The sequence below is a fragment of the Amblyomma maculatum genome, chromosome 9, assembly GCF_055883805.1.
Source record: "Amblyomma maculatum isolate TAMU_Amacu chromosome 9, ASM5588380v1, whole genome shotgun sequence".
NCBI lineage: Eukaryota > Metazoa > Arthropoda > Arachnida > Ixodida > Ixodidae > Amblyomma > Amblyomma maculatum.
In genome coordinates this window covers 41734576-41753602 of record NC_139352.1, presented here as the reverse complement: position 1 = coordinate 41753602, position 19027 = coordinate 41734576, and the positions used below count along the sequence as shown (strand labels likewise).

General features: G+C 44.7%; 1 protein-coding gene across 1 annotated transcript in view; it reads left to right on the top strand.

Moving 5' to 3' along the window:
* LOC146178925 (nose resistant to fluoxetine protein 6-like) overlaps positions 1–16617 on the top strand; it is a 35191-nt gene extending 18574 nt beyond the window's left edge. Inside the window, exons 9-17 of the mRNA XM_084580071.1 lie at positions 649–742; positions 1381–1473; positions 5013–5178; positions 6430–6509; positions 7413–7529; positions 9041–9155; positions 9573–9759; positions 13572–13714; positions 16375–16617. Coding sequence (XP_084436197.1) covers positions 649–742; positions 1381–1473; positions 5013–5178; positions 6430–6509; positions 7413–7529; positions 9041–9155; positions 9573–9759; positions 13572–13714; positions 16375–16617 — 1238 coding nt within the window. The remainder of the gene's footprint in view (positions 1–648; positions 743–1380; positions 1474–5012; positions 5179–6429; positions 6510–7412; positions 7530–9040; positions 9156–9572; positions 9760–13571; positions 13715–16374) is intronic.
* The last annotated feature ends 2410 nt before the right edge of the window (positions 16618–19027 follow it).

The following is a 19027-nucleotide window of genomic DNA, read 5'->3' as shown; positions in this document are numbered from 1 at the left end:
GAAGGACATAGACCATTTTTGTATGGGTAGGGGCCTTCCTCCCCCCCTCCCTCCCCCAAACATTGCGCGGTGTTTTAAAAAGAATGTGTTGTGAAATGGCCTTTCCTGTTCTCCCTCCCAACCTGCTCAGATGTTCATCGGTGCTCTGTACAAAAAACGATAACACGGGTGCCCCGTGAAATTAGAAAACTGCTTCGAAACCTTTTGCTTCCATGTATTCCTCAGGGCGCGAAGCCTACTTTTTACACCCAGACTGCTGCGGCGTCGTGAACGCTCTCTTTGTAAACACGCTGCTGGTCTGTAAAGCAATGAGGCATTGAAGCCAATCTGTTGTCATTACAGTGTGACGTCACGCACTCTGTGATGAGAAAATAAAAATAAAACAAACAGCATTCGGCCGACAAAGCGGTTCGAACGCACGATTAAGCCTGCAGGGCAGCTTCCTTGTCCGCTGCATTAAGAAATTAAGGCATCGCCATTGTTTTTTTTTGCTTCCTTCTTTAGTGTGTGGAAAGAGGAAAAAAAAAAGCAACTCGAACCGTTAATGCCTACCATCGCCGGGCTGCATAATGCGAGCCCGCTCTATACGCCCCTTTTACGTAGCTTTTAGTCGCCTCTTTTATCTGTTCCTATTTTTCTCCTCCACAGACAACACCAATGAAATGTACAAAATGTCAAGAACCCTTGGCCGCCAATTCCTTGTGAACGCAACCATGAGCGTTGGAATATTTATGAACGTGAGGTTAGTCTAGACGAACATTTCATTCTATGTTCTTGCGGCCCTCCGCCTGGCCTGCGTGCACTCATCAATTACGGCAATGGGTGAAAAGAGAAAACGAAAGCCAATGTCTGGCACGCCGAAGTGAGAGTTGCATTAAGGATCTTGCGATGAGAAGACCTCAGACTTCCATATGCGATATGTGGTTCTCTTTACGAAATGCTATATCAATTAGACGTGATAGTCAGCATCACACGAAGCGGCCAGACGATTCTGAAGAAGAATTACCAGCTAGATACGCCGCTACTTGTTCTAATTATTCAGCTCGTGATGCTTTGCTTGACGTTTTATTTTATTGATTGATTCATATACTTTCTTCGCTGAGGTAAAAATTACGGTGATTATTGCATTTTAGACATGCAGGCTGCACACTCTTTATTTCTATTTTAATTTCATTGACCATTTTGTCCACAAGAAAAATCGCGCCTCCTGTTTAACATATGCACGTTTTTCTTTCTTATTAAGAATTGTTATTCAGTTAAACATTTTGACGTGCCTCTATTTGTTTTTGTTTAGCTCACGAACACTGAGAATTATTGGTTCGTGGCTCTTGAAGATGAGAGTTTCAGAATACGGAGCGTGCGATTCTGATACATTTGCAGCGGTTTCATGCACTGGAGAACTGTTTCTAAACGATCTAGTGACAAGCATGGAAAAGCCCCCTACATCGCCCTAGTGCTCCGGCGGTATCTCAGGTGAGCTTTAATTTCCTGATAAGCCAATTAAAAAATTATGAAAAGAAACATCCTTGTGAACCTATTTGGTTGGCAACGAAACCGATATACCATAGGCGCAGTGCACCCGACAGGCGCCGCCACAGTAGAGGCTGCGTTCAGCGCCCCACGCGACAGGTTCCACGTCCCTGTCAGGAAGGCTCCCCCTACGTCTCCGCAGCCATGGCGTCTGCTAACGGTGTGCCACTCACTGTAGAGGCGGGATTTTGAATTGAGGTGAATAATTCTTTAGAGGTGCAAGCGTCCGGAGGGGAACAAAGCTTTTTGAAGCTGACTATGTGCACGACGGGAAATGGATAATATCGTGTGATGATGTCGAACTAAAAGCCCTGTGCATTGTGCAGAGAACCAACAGTGCCCCTTCAGAAAGCGTCAAACTAATGGCAAGCAATATATTTATCTGCTGGAGATTTAGCATCCTGACTGTGGCGCCGTTAGTTTTATGCTGTTTATCAACAGGCCCGGATTACCGCTACATTCTTGGAACTTAAAGTGTAGCGTCCAGAACAGCCACTTGCACTTCCTTCTTTGTAAGCTCAGGGAAAAATACATGGGTCGTAGAACGGCTGCTCTTCTTCGTTCTATTTCGCATTTCCTACAAAATGCCTGCTACGTATCTTGGATTTCACTGAAGGCACCTAATCTGTGCCATCTTTGTGCAGAGGTAACGTAAGCATCTCACTTTGCTGCGCACATGCAAAGAACAAAAATGCGGCGCCTTTATCCAAAGTCATGTATTTGCAACATCAAGACACATGTCCAGAAACATCGTTTTTTTTTACCATTCTATTACTCCACTAAGAGCCTACTACTACAGCATGATGTGGGTAAAAAAATTGAGCTCGAACATACTCTTCGCGACGAACAAGCCAAATCTAATGTGGCCGTTGTGCCGTCTCCCAATGCCGTTTTGGGAAGGCATATAATTGTTCCAGCAGGCAATTTCATATATGTATTGCTGCAGTCTACAATATACCAATGCACCCGCCTGTTTTTACACGCTGTTTGTGATTGAGAGAGAAGCTCAGTGCTCATTCACGACGACACGTACAGCACTGCACAGCACTGCGGTCACCGTCGTCTGCTCCAGTCTTCCTGACCGGGAAGCGCTTTCCACCGCGAGTAGCGCGCTTGTTGCGCCAAAGTTAGATGCTCAGGGTGCCTATAGCGGGAACCCCGCACATCATAAGCGCACAAGTGAAAGACTTTCGGCAGCAGAGGTGCGGTATATTGAACGAAAAAAAAATGTTTTCTGAGTGGCCTTTAACTTTGCCTGCTTTGCACCAGACGCGGCTATCCAATCCTTCGAAATTCAGAACCATCACGCTGTGCTTGCTTAGCCGCTGAGCTTTCGTGGCATTGCGTTTACACTGAAAATAAGTTGCACAGTCATACGTACATTTATTCATGCAGTATAGGGACAGAATGACTCCAGAATCTCTAAATACTAAAATTCGTGTTAATAGTTCTCTTCATGGAGCTCACGAAGGGAAAACACTCAACTACGACAAAGGTGCTGCACGCAGAAGGAAGAAAAAAGACTAAACGCATCTCCTAATTCTCTGTTCTGACATGTTTATGAGCCTTTTCGGCGCCTTGTAGCCTTTTTGTAAGCCCTCTGAATCTCGTGAGGCCGAGACGTGTTTCAGCGTGATTGCGGTGCAATGAATGTCGTGTAAACAGTGCGAGGGTCTTGACTGCTCAAACTTTTGCGTTTTGCGTTTGGCGTACTGCGCTTTGGGGGCTGGAATTGTTCGCCTGATCCTCGTGCGTCTATGTGTGTTTTTTCATAATTAAAATGTCATTCCTAGGTGTAGCGAGCAAGTGAAGAGACATGCTGTTGGGCCTCATGTGAAGAGTAGCATCTTTAAGCTACATTTTTTTTTTGGCCTCGGATTGAGCGGTAGCTACGTCAGCGTCAACATAATCTTAAGCAGTGAGTGACATAACTGAAGCGCATAGCAAAAGTGTCGGCATCAGGAATGCGGCAATTATTTTTGGAGTACGTCGCAATAAGTGCAATACAATTTGACAGCTAAATCCAACAGGTGCCTCGTCAAAAGTCGTTCCTGTTGCAAAAAGGAACGATACATAGTTGAAAGTGAATAAACGCTAGTGCTTCTCTATGTTTCCCTTTTAGCCTTAGATGAGCACCGCCTGTTGCTGCCTAATGTGGCTGACTTAGGCTTCATACCATTCATAGCTAAGGTGAACACAACGAAAATCTACGAAAATGCACCATGATTTTATTTACTATAACGATAAGCAACTGCTAGTATTCTTCAGTTAATAGCTATCTTGCCACGCCGACAGTCAAGGTTCAAGTCCATAAATCATGCAACGGTGGACTTAGTCCGCCATACACACTCAGGGAAGATCATTTTATGCCTGAAAGAGTTAACCTGGGCATCCGCAGCCATTCTGTGAAAGAGCGCCTTAGACCAGCACTTCGATGCTTCAAGTGTCGGCGAATCAGATGCAAAACAAAGAACACCCGTGATTCATGGCGGTGCAGGATTTGTGCGGAGAGTAGCGAGAACATCTAGTGTAAATGTTTGCTTCAACCTGAGCGTGCGAACGTAGTGGCGACTGCGCAGCTCCATTCTCGAGTTTACGCGCAACACACAGCGTCTCCAATTCTTCAACTACGTGTGATACTACGGCTAGCCGTATTTAAAAAATTGGCCCCCTTCTTTTCTGAAGACAGTGAATCCAGTTCACCAGAATCGATTGCACCTTTACAAAACACGGGTTTTCAAATCTACAACCTATGTGACAATACTCAAAAAACAAAAAAAACGAAGTAGATAATTCAGCTAGGAATCCTTGAGCTGCACCCCACGCATCCCCATTGATGAAGCCTCTTCAGTAGTGTCTGACAGCAAAGTGCAAGAGCCTGTTATCGATCCCCAAGGTGGTCGAAATTTCCGGAGTCCTCCACTACGGCGTCTCTCATAGCCTGAGTCGCTTTGGGACGTTAAACTCTACAAACCAACCAACCAACCATTCCCCTTGGTCGAACGATGAGGAGGCGGTAACGAACGAGTCCCGTCACCAAGTACGGGGTGCACCAGAGGCAATGACAGGCAATGACCTCAGTGTCGCGCGACACATGGCTAAGGTATGTCGCATCATGCGGTTACAATTTTAAAGTCATTTCTCCTGAAAGGTGGGTTGTGTAGAGTTGTGTGCTGTGAACTGCAACACTGTAAATATGTTTTGTTTTGCCGACCTTTACAGCATCATAACAAGTGGTTCTTGGCTATTTGAAAAATGGAATATTCCGCGCCGCTGCCACACGCCAACCTCGAAACTAATGTATGCAGATGTAAATCCCCCCCCCCCCCCCCCCCCCCCCCGCAAAAAAAAAAATAATGATAAACATCTTCTGCTCGTCATGTTTTTCAAAGATCTTCTGCAACTTTTGATACTTCTTCATACAAGCTCAGAATTACCGGAGTTGTTTATCTTTTTTTATATGTGGCACGGATACTTTGCAGATTATTCCCGCTCGTAATAGTGGTGGCGTGCTTCCATCAAATGGCACCCGTGTCGGGATATGGCCCTGCCTGGGCCGATGTGAGTGCGCTCCGCAGAAAAGCTTTCCTCCAAAACTGGCCGTTCTACCTCCTGGGAATGATAAACTTTTTACATCGAGACGCAATAGTGAGTTACCACGGCGAGCACTACTCTTGCTAGCTTCTTCCTTCCTTCCAAACATTCAGGCGAGCACCACTATGACCGCTTTCCGAAAAGCGACCAAGGAAGAAAACGCGTGAGCGCACGCACACGCACACGCACACGCACACGCACACACACACACACACACACACACACACACACACACACACACACACACACACACACACACACACACACACACACACACACACACACACACAAACACACACACACACGCAACGAAAAAAAATCTAGCAGTGGCTTAGCTCATGCCAGGATATACGTAGCGTTATGTGGTTATTCTTGCCTTTCCCAGCACGTTTAGTCTCTTTATGTTCGTTCTTTGTACTCTCAACAGCCAATTGCTAGCATATAATTCGGGATCCGATGAGTTAAGCTTCTCCGCTGTGCAGCGCCGCCGAGCAGCAGTTTCCATTTCCTTCTCCACGGCTATACGACACTGGCAAAGTTTCAGTTCTTATACTTGAGTGTATAGGAAGCGAGATAATGAGGAGCAGAACAGCTTTCTTGTATTGGCGGCTTCTTCAAATTACAATTTCATGAGATTATCAGCGTCCCAAATATTTCACAGGGCGAGTGATGAGCACTGATTCAGAAGCAAGAAAAATAATATTTTTGTCTCGAAATAGTTCGAATGAAATTCTAACCAAAAAAAGGAATTACATACGCGTCCTCTTTGCGTCAATAAAAGGGGAAATAAAGAAAACAGCGAAACAACACAACAAATAAACTTGAACCCAAGCACTTGCTTAACAGTTCTATAATCGACGCTAGTACCTCGAAAATAAAACGGAGGTCGTGTCTATGAAAAAAGTGTTCTGTTTATTTTCTTTTTGTTCGTTAGTGTGCTCCGTTTTAATTTGAGCGAACTAGTACACCACATGCAATAATATATGTAAGCCAAGATTACGGACGCCAAAAAAAATATCCCCGCGTTTTACACATCGCACGGATGTAAAGACGGATAAAATTGTCATAAATCTACTCACCGCGTTGTTGTGGTATGACGTATCTCTACTATTTAACGGTGTTGTGTAGTTTACGTAGAAGCGTTAAAATTGCGGCAACAAATGAGCGCTAGGTCTAGAAAATAAAGATGCAAAAGCTTAGCAACGCGTATAAGGCACAGGTGTTTCTGAAGTATTGGGCGTCTGTAGTCGAAGTAATGAGCTTGTGCAGTTGAAGTAATTACTGTTTGATGTTCTCCTATAATAGTGCAGCCCTCAGCACTGGTATACAGGGGCAGATTTTCAACTGTTCACTATAATGTTATACTTCTCACGACAGCTGAAAAGGCAAGTAACTTTTTTGATATTCCCCCAATGGTGTTCTTTAGATGCATTAGAAAAATTCAACGTCGTTGTCTGATTACATAATTTCCGGGACAACAGAAAAAAGAAAAGAAGACACTGTTCCCCGCCGTTTGGCCACAAAGCCGTTTTAAAGACGAGTACTCCGTACAGAACTGTACAGAACTTGAAAGCAAGCATCAATATTTATTCAAACAATCGCGAGAACTAACAAAGACTTTCCACGGGTTCGACTATGGTACGGCTGTGCAAAAATGTCTGAAGCAATGCAAGCGACATACAAAACTTTCCTCAAATTTTCATTTGCGTATTGTTAAACTATCCAATTTACACAGCCCATTAGCCGCAAGAGCAGCTAAAAGGAAATTTAGAAACCACTGAGCTCTGTAAATCAGCAGATATTTCAGCATTACCACAGTAACTAGAATTCCCAGGCCATAATGACAGGTTGCTGCTATACAAGAACCGGCAAACCTTTGCTTCGTTCGAGCTTCGTTCACACGATGTTGTGTGTTAGAAGCAAACGAAAAGTATGGTTCACAAAGGAAAAAAATCATTTCCCTGAGGTAGCCATTTTAATGCGATTATGCTCAAAACATTGCACAGCAAGTATTGCGAATATTGCGAATATTGCAAGTATCGGCACGAAATCAGATGAAGGCCTAACGGCAAAGAAGTGCTTTGTTATAAAACAAGCAGTGAAAAATTAGAAGCAGGCAGTTAAAAGATCTCCTCCAGGGGAGCTGTTAAAATATGTTGACAGCTGTTCTTGGCGTTGTTGCACTGCGTTAAGCACTCGGAGTTTGCCTGTATGCCTAACCAAAATTGTGCATTATTGGCTCCAGGTGCTTGAATATGATCGCCTTATTATCGTTCTGGGTTTAGCAGGACCGGCAGTCTGAAGCCGATTTTTGTCATAATGGGTTTGTCGACTCTGCTCACATACGTCCTAAACTACATGCACGATCTCGGCCCCGGAATTCTGTACTGCGCCGCACTCAGGAGGTAAGGCCAAACAATCTGTTTGCTTTGATAGCGATATGTAAAGCCCAGGTGTCTGCCATCATATTACGGCATGTCAAAAACATCTTTCTATTTTGTGAAAAAGCGGATGATATTTTTTCCTAATGATTTACACAAACTATGGTAATGCATATGGTTATACTGAAAAACTCATGGAATGTGTCTTCTTAAGGTTAGCCTTTCCGTTTCAACCAGTACAGTGACCGTAATGAATACATACAATTCCAACTTTCCAATTCATCTCTATATAGTGTAACAACTCTGAGATATTGTAGTACACCGCTATGCAGGTGTTCAAGATAATGGACTAAGCTTTCGAGGAGAAGCAAACATTTGACTTGAAAGCTTTTTCATGGGGTGGCACCAAGTAATTATAACTGTTATAAAAAAAACCAACGCGACGTGGTTTCAAAACCTTGACAAGAAAATGTGAAATATCCTGACATGTTCATGGAAATCGGTAAAGGAGCGTTCAAGCTTTCAACGCACCGCAAAAGTTTGTGTCTGAAATCTGCCTTGCACTCACGACAAATTATCGAGTCTATCATCAGTATGGGGCACTTTTAAATAAGTGTCAGGCAAATCCAGTTTTCTAGACAGTTTTACCAAAACTTTCGACTGAAATCGTCTTAACTTTTGAATGCCTAGCAAAATTTCCATACTGAAGTATGTTGCGCTCACAATGAGAATTTAGTACTGCTATAAAATCAATAGGGTAAATTCTTGAAATAGAGCAATGCATCATAAGTCTTCAGGAGGGGAGAGTATCTGCGGATATCATGCTTGTCATGGTAGAGAGAAGATCGAGAGGAAGAAGATGGCTACGCATTATGAAGGTACACAGACAAATATTGGGAGCAGCCTGAGTTTGAAAGCCCAGCCAATATTTGAGCAAGGAGACTTGCCCTGACGAAGCAAAATCTCTATATCGAAACGTTTGCTCATTGAGGTTCCTCCTCAACGCTTGTACAGTCCTCTTTCATATATTTATGGTAGAGTTGTACACATTGCAAAACATTCTGTTCAAAACGTGTTTCCCAAAGTTTTTAAAAAAACTTTAGGGCTCTAGCAGCCTGTTTGAGAAGGAAGCTGCTTACCATCTCAATCCTTTTCCTGTGCATTGCGCATGGGCAAGCTATTGGGCTAGCGGCCGTTTGTAACGGCCAAGATGAAATTATCTTACGTCTGTCCGCATGCGTTGATTATTCTCGTTGTCATAAATGATAAAGACAATCACGACCCACATAGTGTAGGATAATCGCCTCAAGGAGACATCTTGGGAGAGAAACTGCATTCCGACAGCTGAGCAGGAATGCGGGTCTGATGCTTTTTTGCACCTTTGAGAGCTGTTTACTGCCGCTATTACAAGTACATGACTCACTAATCCATCCTAGTTTATGTTTTTTTTTTACATATCAGCCATGCCCATCTACGTTTTCTGTAATAGTGAACAAAGGCATGCCGTCTGATAATGATTTTACCTTGCCTCACAGGAACGGTAATCGTCGTCTGACTTATTACATGCCACACACGCACATCCCCAGTTACTGCACAGGAATTATTGCCGGCTACTACTATACGAAAGATACTTCAAGAAAACTTTCCAGGGTAAGTAGCATTGCTTATCAGCCTCTCGACTAATTCTTGCGAATGCGTCAATTTCTCCTAGCTATATATGAACTGAGGTATTTTGACGTGTCCGCACAACGCTTCCAAGGCCATTGGAATAAATTTTGAACTGCATAGGCGCTGTCGGTCTTCGCCCCGTCACCCTCCCTTCCTTTCCACATTTTTCACAGAAGAGGACTGCAAGAAAATTTGTTGAGCGCCAGAAAACTAACGTTTGGAGCAGAGCTGCAACTCTCCCACATCTGCCAGTTCAAAACTTCTTAACATATAGGATGTCGTGTTTATTGAAGTGTTGCCACATTTGCATTTCCCGAGAAACCCTTCGTTAGCCTTACTTATGCACTGAACTGGCCATGCCCTGATGACAAAACTACATGTTGTGTTTGCCCCTTTCAGTTCAAGGTTGTGCTCCTGTGGATGATAGCGCTCGCAAGCATCGGCATCTCGTTGTTCGGCACTGTCATGTGGACGGGGCACCAGCTGCCGTCCACGACTGCCACGGCCATCTACGCCGCCACAACTCGCACTCTTTTCTCCGGAGGAATCGCATGGATTATCTACGCCTGCCTCACAGACAAAGCGGGTAACTTAGCGGATACTACCAAGTGAAGTTCCCGCAACACTACAATCCACAACACCTGCGCAAACCAGTGCCCTTAGACGCGACAGAACTTAAGCATATCATAACAGTGCGTATGACACGTCAGAAGGTGCTGAATAATCCTGGCTTAAAATTTGCCTTAATGATACTGTTTCGACTCTTAGCTTCAGGCAGTTTTGATAATTTGTAAAGTGGACAGCGTTAGACTACGTGAAAACATTTACGATGCATGAGTGCCACACAACAACATAATGGTGATATTAAAATTTCCTAAGGCGTGGTAAGTCATCAATAATGCTCAACAGCTCAGGGGGTTGACCTTGGCTTAGTGCACTTATCTAATGAATGAGACATCTTCAACCAAGTTATCAAGGTTCTAACGTAAGCACATTGTCATCTGAATTACGAACAGCCATCCTCGTTGTTCGCAAACTGTCGAGGCCGAGAACTACAAACGTATCAATAGGTACACCCCCTCTCTTTAAAACGGAAGGTATTGAATTCCGTGCTAGGTTATTGAAAGTTCATCTTTGAGAACAGGCTGTGGAATAGTTCAATGAAAGATGGCCTCGTAACAATAAATGAACGCATGTTGAACTGTTCTTTGTTTTTTACGCGGCAAAAATGAGTCGTCCACGGCATGAAGATGGCTTTCTGCTGAAGCCATGTCTTAAAACAAAGAGGGTGTTAGAATTCATCTCGTAGGAAAATATTTTAACAGTACACCTTACGGGCGTCGTTTTAACGTGTTGCATTATATCCTTCCCTGGACATACGAGTCTGCCATCCCAAACAGAGGCAAAGGCATCATGTTCTCGACTTAGTTTCCGCACAGTTTTTGTCATCGGTGCAAGTACCAAATACTGAAATAAAATTTGCGGTGACTTAGGTCAGCTAGGCCAGAATATACGTAGCGTTCGACGACATCGCTGAGCTCTTGTAAACCGGGAGGCATCGGCGGATACCGATACCCGTGGTTAACGCTCTCAACGGAAGCCTGTTTAGCAAGAGCATTCTTACACATAGCGCAAATGTTACCTGCTTGGAGCGTTTCGACAGACCATTCGAGGAAAGCTAGCTCCAAAGTTGGATAGAATGGGGCACTCACTGTTGTCACGTCCGGCCAATGTCATACCATTTGGAACCGGAACACATTGAGCCAACCTGACTATTTACAAAGTCAGACTCGAACGTTCTCGTTGACGATGCGCTGACCACCACAGAATAGTGTGTTCGGTCATCCGGCACCTCCTCTTCGCGTCTTGTTATTCTTCCAAGCATTCTTCGTGTTCACGTAAGGTTTCGACTTCGGCGCAACCTATCTCAAACCGCGACTTGAAGTAGCACTTAGCGAGACGTTCTGTCTGCTTTTCAGACATCTCCGACACCTGAAAAGCGTCGGAGCTTCATTCTTACTCTGACGGGTCACTTCACGCCAAGCAACGATTTCGAGGTCGTCCGAAATCCTAGCTGGTGAAGATGCCGCGCATAGTACACGCGTTCCCTATCAACTTCTTCATCTATGAAGCACCCGCTCAACGGAGCCCCAACCGAACAGGTTCCCATGGTAACTGCGCATGCGCAGTTCTGGCTGCGGCTGACCACGCGTAACTGAGCTCTGACTAGCCTATAGCGTAACCCTCGCTACCAAAACGTAGACTACACTAATTAAAAGGCACAGCAACTATGGCGGCAGCCGATCACACGGCGTGTTTAACTGTGCCCTATCGCGCTATGCCTTCCATGTCGATGTCTTCGATCAGCTTATACAATGCGGACTGGACACACACTAACTCACTGCCCTCTTAAGGTGAAGGTCTCGCACAGCAGAAGCAGTCCATGGATCGCTGCCTTAGTGTGGATCTCTAATCTGCTTTGCACAATACTGTGTTGTCTGGCCGATACAAACTCTCCTCAGTATTTTTAAAACTGAATATTTGCAGCAATCCCTCATCATTTACTTTACCATGGCTTGGGCACGTAATCCTATGCGATAACGATTGGAGCACTTTATTTTAAATTATTTTCCTCCTCATAAACATACCATTTGCTTCCTGGCTCATCTGCGAACGTGTCAGTGCAAACGCCAGTGCGCAGCATACTACGTTCAAATACCAGCTACTTGAAATGATATGGCCAGTTATATATGCTGTCTGATTATCAGACGGCGTGGATAAATAAAAACTATATATGCCAGTGCTGCAGCTGCTCACCCTGCCTTATCGATAACCGTTAAAAATTTCAGACCTTTGCTAATGCGGCGAATATAGCTTATTGGTACAGAAGGAAGTCTATACCGCTTACTCAGCTAATCGTGCTGGTAGGCCTCGAAAAATATCGATGGTTTCAAACGACAGAGGCAACGTTTTATAATACACTGGCTTGCAGTTGTTTGAAGGTGCCACGTGTAGGGAGTTGACATACATGCTAAGACAATACTGCCGTACAGGCGTGTACCCAAAGGAGGTACCTGAAAGGCGGACTCAAAACCACTCCTATACAACCCTCTCTCATGACAGGGTTGTTTTCAGGCGCTGACATCCTGACCCGCCCCCCCCCCCCCCCCGTGTTCGATCTCAGCAATGTTATGTTTCCCTTCATACAGCTGCTCATTATAAGATATTTGCGATTGATAAAACCTCCTCGAAATGCCGACATTTTCTGCGTACATCAGACTTCCGTAGGCGTAGAAAAAAAAAATGAAGATCCACGTGGGTTGCGGTGTGAAAGCTTATATATATGGCAGTGCCAAATTTCGTTTGTGTGTGTCTCCGCTTGAGAAATTGTGTGTACTTGTGTTTTATAAGGGTTTTGAATCCGAAGCCCCACCGGCTGTAACACCTCTAGGATTAATGTGCAAGTGGTCTCGCGACTATTGGTCTACGTTTCGTTCCCAGCATATGTGGTTCCTGTAGTGACAAATTTCCCTGACGCCGTACTGCTAGTTAGTCATACATGGTATCCAAGCTAATTTTAGCTAAGAGTTAAAAGAACATTTGAGCTCAGCAAGGGAAACCACTTGTATACAGCTGCCAGGAGTCTGAAGCATCACGGCCAATTCTTTTATTGTGTCATTACTTAATTAGTAACTAAGATAATTTTAAATATGAACTATGGAATATAGGCACTAAATCGGTTCGGTTCATAGAGTTTAACGTCGCAAAACAATTCAGGCTATGAGAGATGCCGCAGTGGAGGGCTCCGGAAATTTAGACCACCTGGAGATCTTTAACGTGCACTGACATCAAGTGACCGTTGAGAGCAGGGCAATGGGCGCGCGCGAATGCACCAGTCCCGGACTTGTTTTTGTAATTCGCGAGCTTTGTTTGGGAGCTCGGGAAAAAAAATACGCGTGAGGCTTTCGCTATCGCAAATGAATGGAATGGGGTTTCGAAAGATGATCTCTAACTTTGCAAATAACATTTACTGTCACGTCAATATTTATTGAATCAGAAAAAAATTAACTGGTTACATGCGAAACAAAACATTGCCTGCGGTGCGCGAGATGGTTGTCAGCTCTATGCCACTGGATTCTCTGGCTACCTCAACTTCCTGTGTATGCGTCGACAAGTGTACAAAATTGTATATATTAGCAATCCCACTTACCGCTGCTCTCTCTGATCCCAAACAGATGCATTGCTATGAACAGATGAGGATTTAATAAAATAATACCACAGTTGCACAATCCTTTACTCAGGTTTTGCTGCAGACCGGGCGTGAAGTGCCTCACCTTTGTTTTCAGAGAGGTTGAGCAAGCTTTTCTCCATGTCATGCCCTTCCTTGTTGGTGTGCAGGATTCCTGAGCAGCGTGCTGGCCTGGCCCGGCTGGGCGCCAATGAGCAGGCTTTCGTTCTGCATTTTCATTATTCATGACTTCGTAGTCTACTATCAGTGGATAAACATTCCCGACACAGTTAACGGTGGCTACAGCTTCATGGTAAGCTTGTAAAAGTTTTTATTCCTTCACTATTTCGTTTTTATGCGTGTCGCGTAACATGTTCACAGGCTTGAAAACAACGGGAGATGCCATGTAAAATTGGCGGGTCTGCTCAGTCATATGCTGGCCCGTTAATAAACACATTTTTGTAGGACGCAGATGTCTCTACAGGATGAGCCCCAAGAAACTACTTCTAACTTGGCGACTGAGATAGCTCCCAAACGCGTCTATCAGTCAGTGTTTAATAGAGAACAACATCACGAGTAGTTTCGAGTAGTCATGGTTCTGAACAACACATTCGGTTCATCGTACGCAGTGAAAACGACGAACTGTGCTCTCCGTTGCACCTTGTAAGATGCTCAGGACGATTCTTTGCCTCTCGTTTGCTGTACCAGGAGTCGACGTTTACATCAGACTCTGCTCAAAAGGAGAAATCTGGTACTGTAGCTTTAACTGTGCAGCACTGGACATAAAAATGGCCACATGGAGTAAAAGCAATTGCGTTGCTTTACACAGAATTCTGACCCCAAGTGCAAAGTATAGTGTTCCAGTATTGGCTTGTGATAGAAATTTGTCAGTAAAACGGCCAGAACGCGCTAACTGGCTCGCCCGAACAGCCAGCCCACTACCGAGCCGAACAGTCGTCCCTCGCTGCTTTTCTGCCGAAATATTTGTGGCTACCTGATATGCCCAAGCACACAGGCAGCACATTAGGGACCATGCATTCTGCGTATCCCGACAACTGGTACACGCCTTTACATTTAGGTGACAGGTAGTTCAGTTCTTAAGACATTTTCTCACTTTCTACGGTTTAGTTCACGCCAGTGTTGTGCGCTCTGCAGTGGATGAAAGCGAACAAAGGAACAGCGCAAACATGCATTCTAAACGGCGTTTTCATAGCAGGTCATCATGCTCAGAAATATATTTCAAGATTCTTTAAGGAGCAGTTGTGTTGTATACTTCTGTGTTCTTAGTAAAGTGATGTATTCGACTATGTACAGAAATGTAGCCGGTGCCGTTACAAGGTCCAAACTCCCATTTACGTTTCATGTAAATAAAATTGAACTGCGATGAAGCAGTCAGCTGAACACCTTTAATATTGCTTGTTTTTTCAGTAGCCCTTGATAAAGAACTTTAACCTCGATTGTCAGCTCTCTGCTTATATTCTATTCCCAATGTTTTATTAGAGCCGGACCGCTCGGCACAGTTCTCACTTGTAAAACAAGCACTAGCGTACTTTTCAGGGACCAAATGGTTCTTAACTGTACGTACCATCCGTGAGCAATAGGTTCAAGTGGAGCACTGAAAAATGAAAATAACGCCAGCTCGAGCTCGTCTATTTGTGATATGGTTCGAGTATCTGACCGGTTGATTGCGCCATTGTTCGGTGCCATCAAGAATGTTAAACCACATTCGACAAGCTGTATATGCCGGCACACGTGTAGCTTTTGCGCTCAGTCGCCAGTTTTGACTGCGGAAAAGGCATTTTATATCAAACAGCGGCAGGCGCAGCGTTTTTTAGCAGTGTTAGCTATAACGCCAAATGCATTCAGAACCACTCCATGACCGTTCGCGATAGGATGACACGAGTTACCCAGGCTCGCAAACGAAAATAATTAGCATCTGTGCCTTTGATAGCAAACACTCTAAAAACTAAGCGGAAGTTCGGCTAAGCATCCCACTGCCTGAAGCTAATACGATGAGGAAGGCAACAATAAAACCCAGTGTAGCACGGGCGTGAATTAGGCAGTCAAGTACCGCGTCGAGAAACGAAAGTTGAACCAATCTTTAAGCCTAAGCTTCTAAACCACTTTTCTAATCGTCTAAAGTGAAGCTCGCTGGTCTTGAGTCAACACGCGCCTATCAAAGCTTCTTTACCGAACCAGATTGCACGCAGCGCTCACTAGACCTTTATCAAATAAAGAATGCAGTGTGCCTTCATATTTTAGGCGCCATCGGTGCACGGCAAATTCACTCCGTTAACTACATTCTGGCGGCTACCCTACCAAACTGTTAAGCCCAACAAATTTCATAAAAGGATACCTAGAAACATCAAGTCCTTTTCAAGTCCTCAAGACGTTTATAAGACATTTTCACTCTCTATAACACTGCCCCACCAAGCCAGGAGTTGAGTTCAAAAACGCGCTAGGAAGGAGGGAACAACTATATTTAGCCCTGTACTATTTTGGCTGTTTTTGGGGCGTCTATAGTGGTGTCTCCTTGTTGAATCCACAGGAGTCTTCTCCGCTGACCGCATACACTTCTACGTTCACTTAAACACAGCGCTCTTTGAAACGAGCGCCGCTGTCTTGCTGCTGCCACGGAGAGATGAGAGCACTCCAATTCATCCCGCCAACGATCATTCCTGGAGACGCTTATCCACACTTTATATTGAGAGCTTTCTACATGCTATGTGGGCAATTGTAACTATGGTAGTCAGTGACATTTATAAACCCCGTCCCCACGGCGACGCTCCGCAACGCTGACGTGCAAGTCAAGTATGGCGGGTTTAAGACAGGGAAAAACAGACAGAAAATAAAGTTCTGCGCAGAGTAAACGTAAGAATTAAAGCTACTGAGGGACACTATGAGCGGTACGATCTTGCACGACGCGAGGCTTTCTGAAGTAAAAGGAAACATGAACGCAACGTTCTATTCCAGATGACCGTCGTCGCCGGAAATTGCGCCTCCTCATTTGTGGCGGCCTTCGCGTTGCATACAGTGTTCGAAAGGCCCATCGCCCTGATGGCCTCCCTGCTAGAGGAGCGGTGCTTCCCAGCCCGACATCGGCGCACTTCTTCCGATGGAGTCGCCATCGGGGACGCTGAAGCCGCTGCCAAAGAGATTCACCGCCGCCAGAGGACGTGGCGAGCGCACCAAGCGCCACTGAAGAGAAAGACGTGACTACACCCTGCTGGAGATTGGTTAGCAGCATGTCCTGCTGAAGGCGGCCACTCATTGAAACACTGGAAGCCGACACTGCAGTTTAAGTCAGGACCAATTTTTCTAGCCCTTCCGCAAGAGTTAAGTAGACCAATGTGCTTGGCTCTGGCCGCTTCATGGTCTGACGTCATGGCCGAAACTGTGCTGTATGCTGTTGTGAACGGATATCTAGACGTTTTCCTAAGTTGCTCAACTACGGCGCTGGTTGTAGCTGCGTGAATGCCAATTCTTAACGACAGCATTTGTAGTTCATTTCTCTTATTCTGGGCACGCATCTTAATTATAGGGCAGAAATATAGAGGCTAAAGAAAAGGGTTGTTCTTAAGTTCATGACTGTGCTCAGAGCTATGCAACGGAAAAAGACAGGTGCAACGTTAAGTGACGGAAACTAGCAGAGTCGATCAGAAGCGGAGAATGTTATGCCATTCTAGCCGACATCAAGAGGATATTGACATGTGCATTGCAGGTATTGCGAGGGGAGGCTAACTAATGGTTACTAAGGGTAACAGACTGTATTCGAAGAGAATGCAATCGTAACTGGCAACGCCAGAAAGTAAGGCGAGGTTATCAGATACTAAAGATTGTAAGGATCAAACAAGTGCAGCTGGCACAAGACCATGTTAGTTTTGAGGGGGGTGGGAGACGCTTTGTCCTGCAAGAGGGAAAGTCAGGCTTATGATAATTATGATGATGACTATGACGATAACTCCTCTGCTAAGCTGCGGTGTGTGCGGCATGGAATACGTCGGCCAGACCGAAACACCATTCAGGTTTCGTTTCAATAACCACAAGGCCCACGTCCACACACTGCCAAATCTCCCTTTTTCTAAGCACCTGTGCCTTCCAAACCACACTTTCGAAAACATTCGGGTCGTTCTCCTTCAATCAGGCTTCCAAACAAATCGACAAAGAGAACAAAGAGAATCGTACTTCATACACAAATTTCAGACTCTAACCCATGGAATTAATAAAACATTGGGCAACTTTGCCTTTCTGAAAAGCCTACATAACTAATAGACGAGGCCTTTATCTCCCCCCCTTTGCCCACTTCTAAGAATTTCCTCCTTCTCACGCAAATTATACTGTTCGTTATTTAGCTCCTTGGCCTCCCCCCTCGGGTCGGTTTTCTATCCCGCAACAAACGTCTTCACTTAGGACACGCTCGCGGGAACCACTTGACGCGAATGCCAGGCTGCGGCATGGGGTTTCGGGTTTCGGGAGAGCGCGTCTGCCCGACGGCTCTTTCGTCGCCGCGGCGGCGCGCCGCCCTGGCTCCGATCGCTGGCGTGTCGCGGGGTAGAACAACTCCGTCTAGAACACATAACTCTTATCCCAACGGTTTCTTGAACACCTGCACCGCTGGGGAGCGGGCCGTCCTGGTGTGCATGCTCGCGTTGTCTGGTTTTCACAATTCTTTTTTTATTATTTTTATTATTATTTATATGTTATTCTGAACCTTTGCTCAATTTCTGGCTTCCTTCGAGGGAGACTTGTCTTGCTTTTAGTGTCGTCTTCGTGGAAGCACGACGCATATGTAACATTCGTCGGCTCTCCACTTTCTCTGTTTGCCCTTTTCTCTTTCTCTCCCCCCTTTTTATTTTTTTTTAATTTTTTTTCTTCCCTCTCTGTCTTTGTTGCACTACCAGCCAATAATCAACTGGAGCTTTTCGCCCTTTCTATCTATTCAGTAATGTTTGCTTCTCCAAAGATGGAGAGCGAGAATTCCTTCTCCCTCTCCTAACAGTGGCGTAATGTGCGGACTTATTCTCCATTCTCAATTCTACCTTGAAGAAGGACGGTCCACCGTCCGAAACTGTTGGAATAAAATAGATAATCGGGAAAGTTGTGTGACATCCTGTTTGAATTTAACTCTGGCCCATTAGTAACAAGCAAGCCATGTCTATATATATATATATATATATATATATATATATATATATATATATATATATATACCCTTCAGAAGTTCCTTAAATCGCTATGTTAAGGCTCAGCACTGAGGACATTTTTGTCACCATACCGGTTAGATTTAGGTATCGGACAATGACATCTGTATTTCATTTAAACAAGAACCATTTCCAAGACTTCAGTTGCATAAAAAGGTCTGATGTCGTATCAGTTGCAAATTGCTTAAGCAGATATCGCCATATAATGTTTTTAAAGATTCTTAACTGTATAGTTGTATTGTTCGAATCATTTGTAGACATGGACATGAGTGAAATACTTCCATAGCCTTAATAATTTATTCAGGAAAACATTCCTGAAAAGAAATCAAGAATTTGGACCTGGATGCAGACACGTCATCGAGAGGAGGGCACAACAAAATTGCAGTGGCCACGGTGGTCGACTCGTCTCTACGTGAAGTGACGAC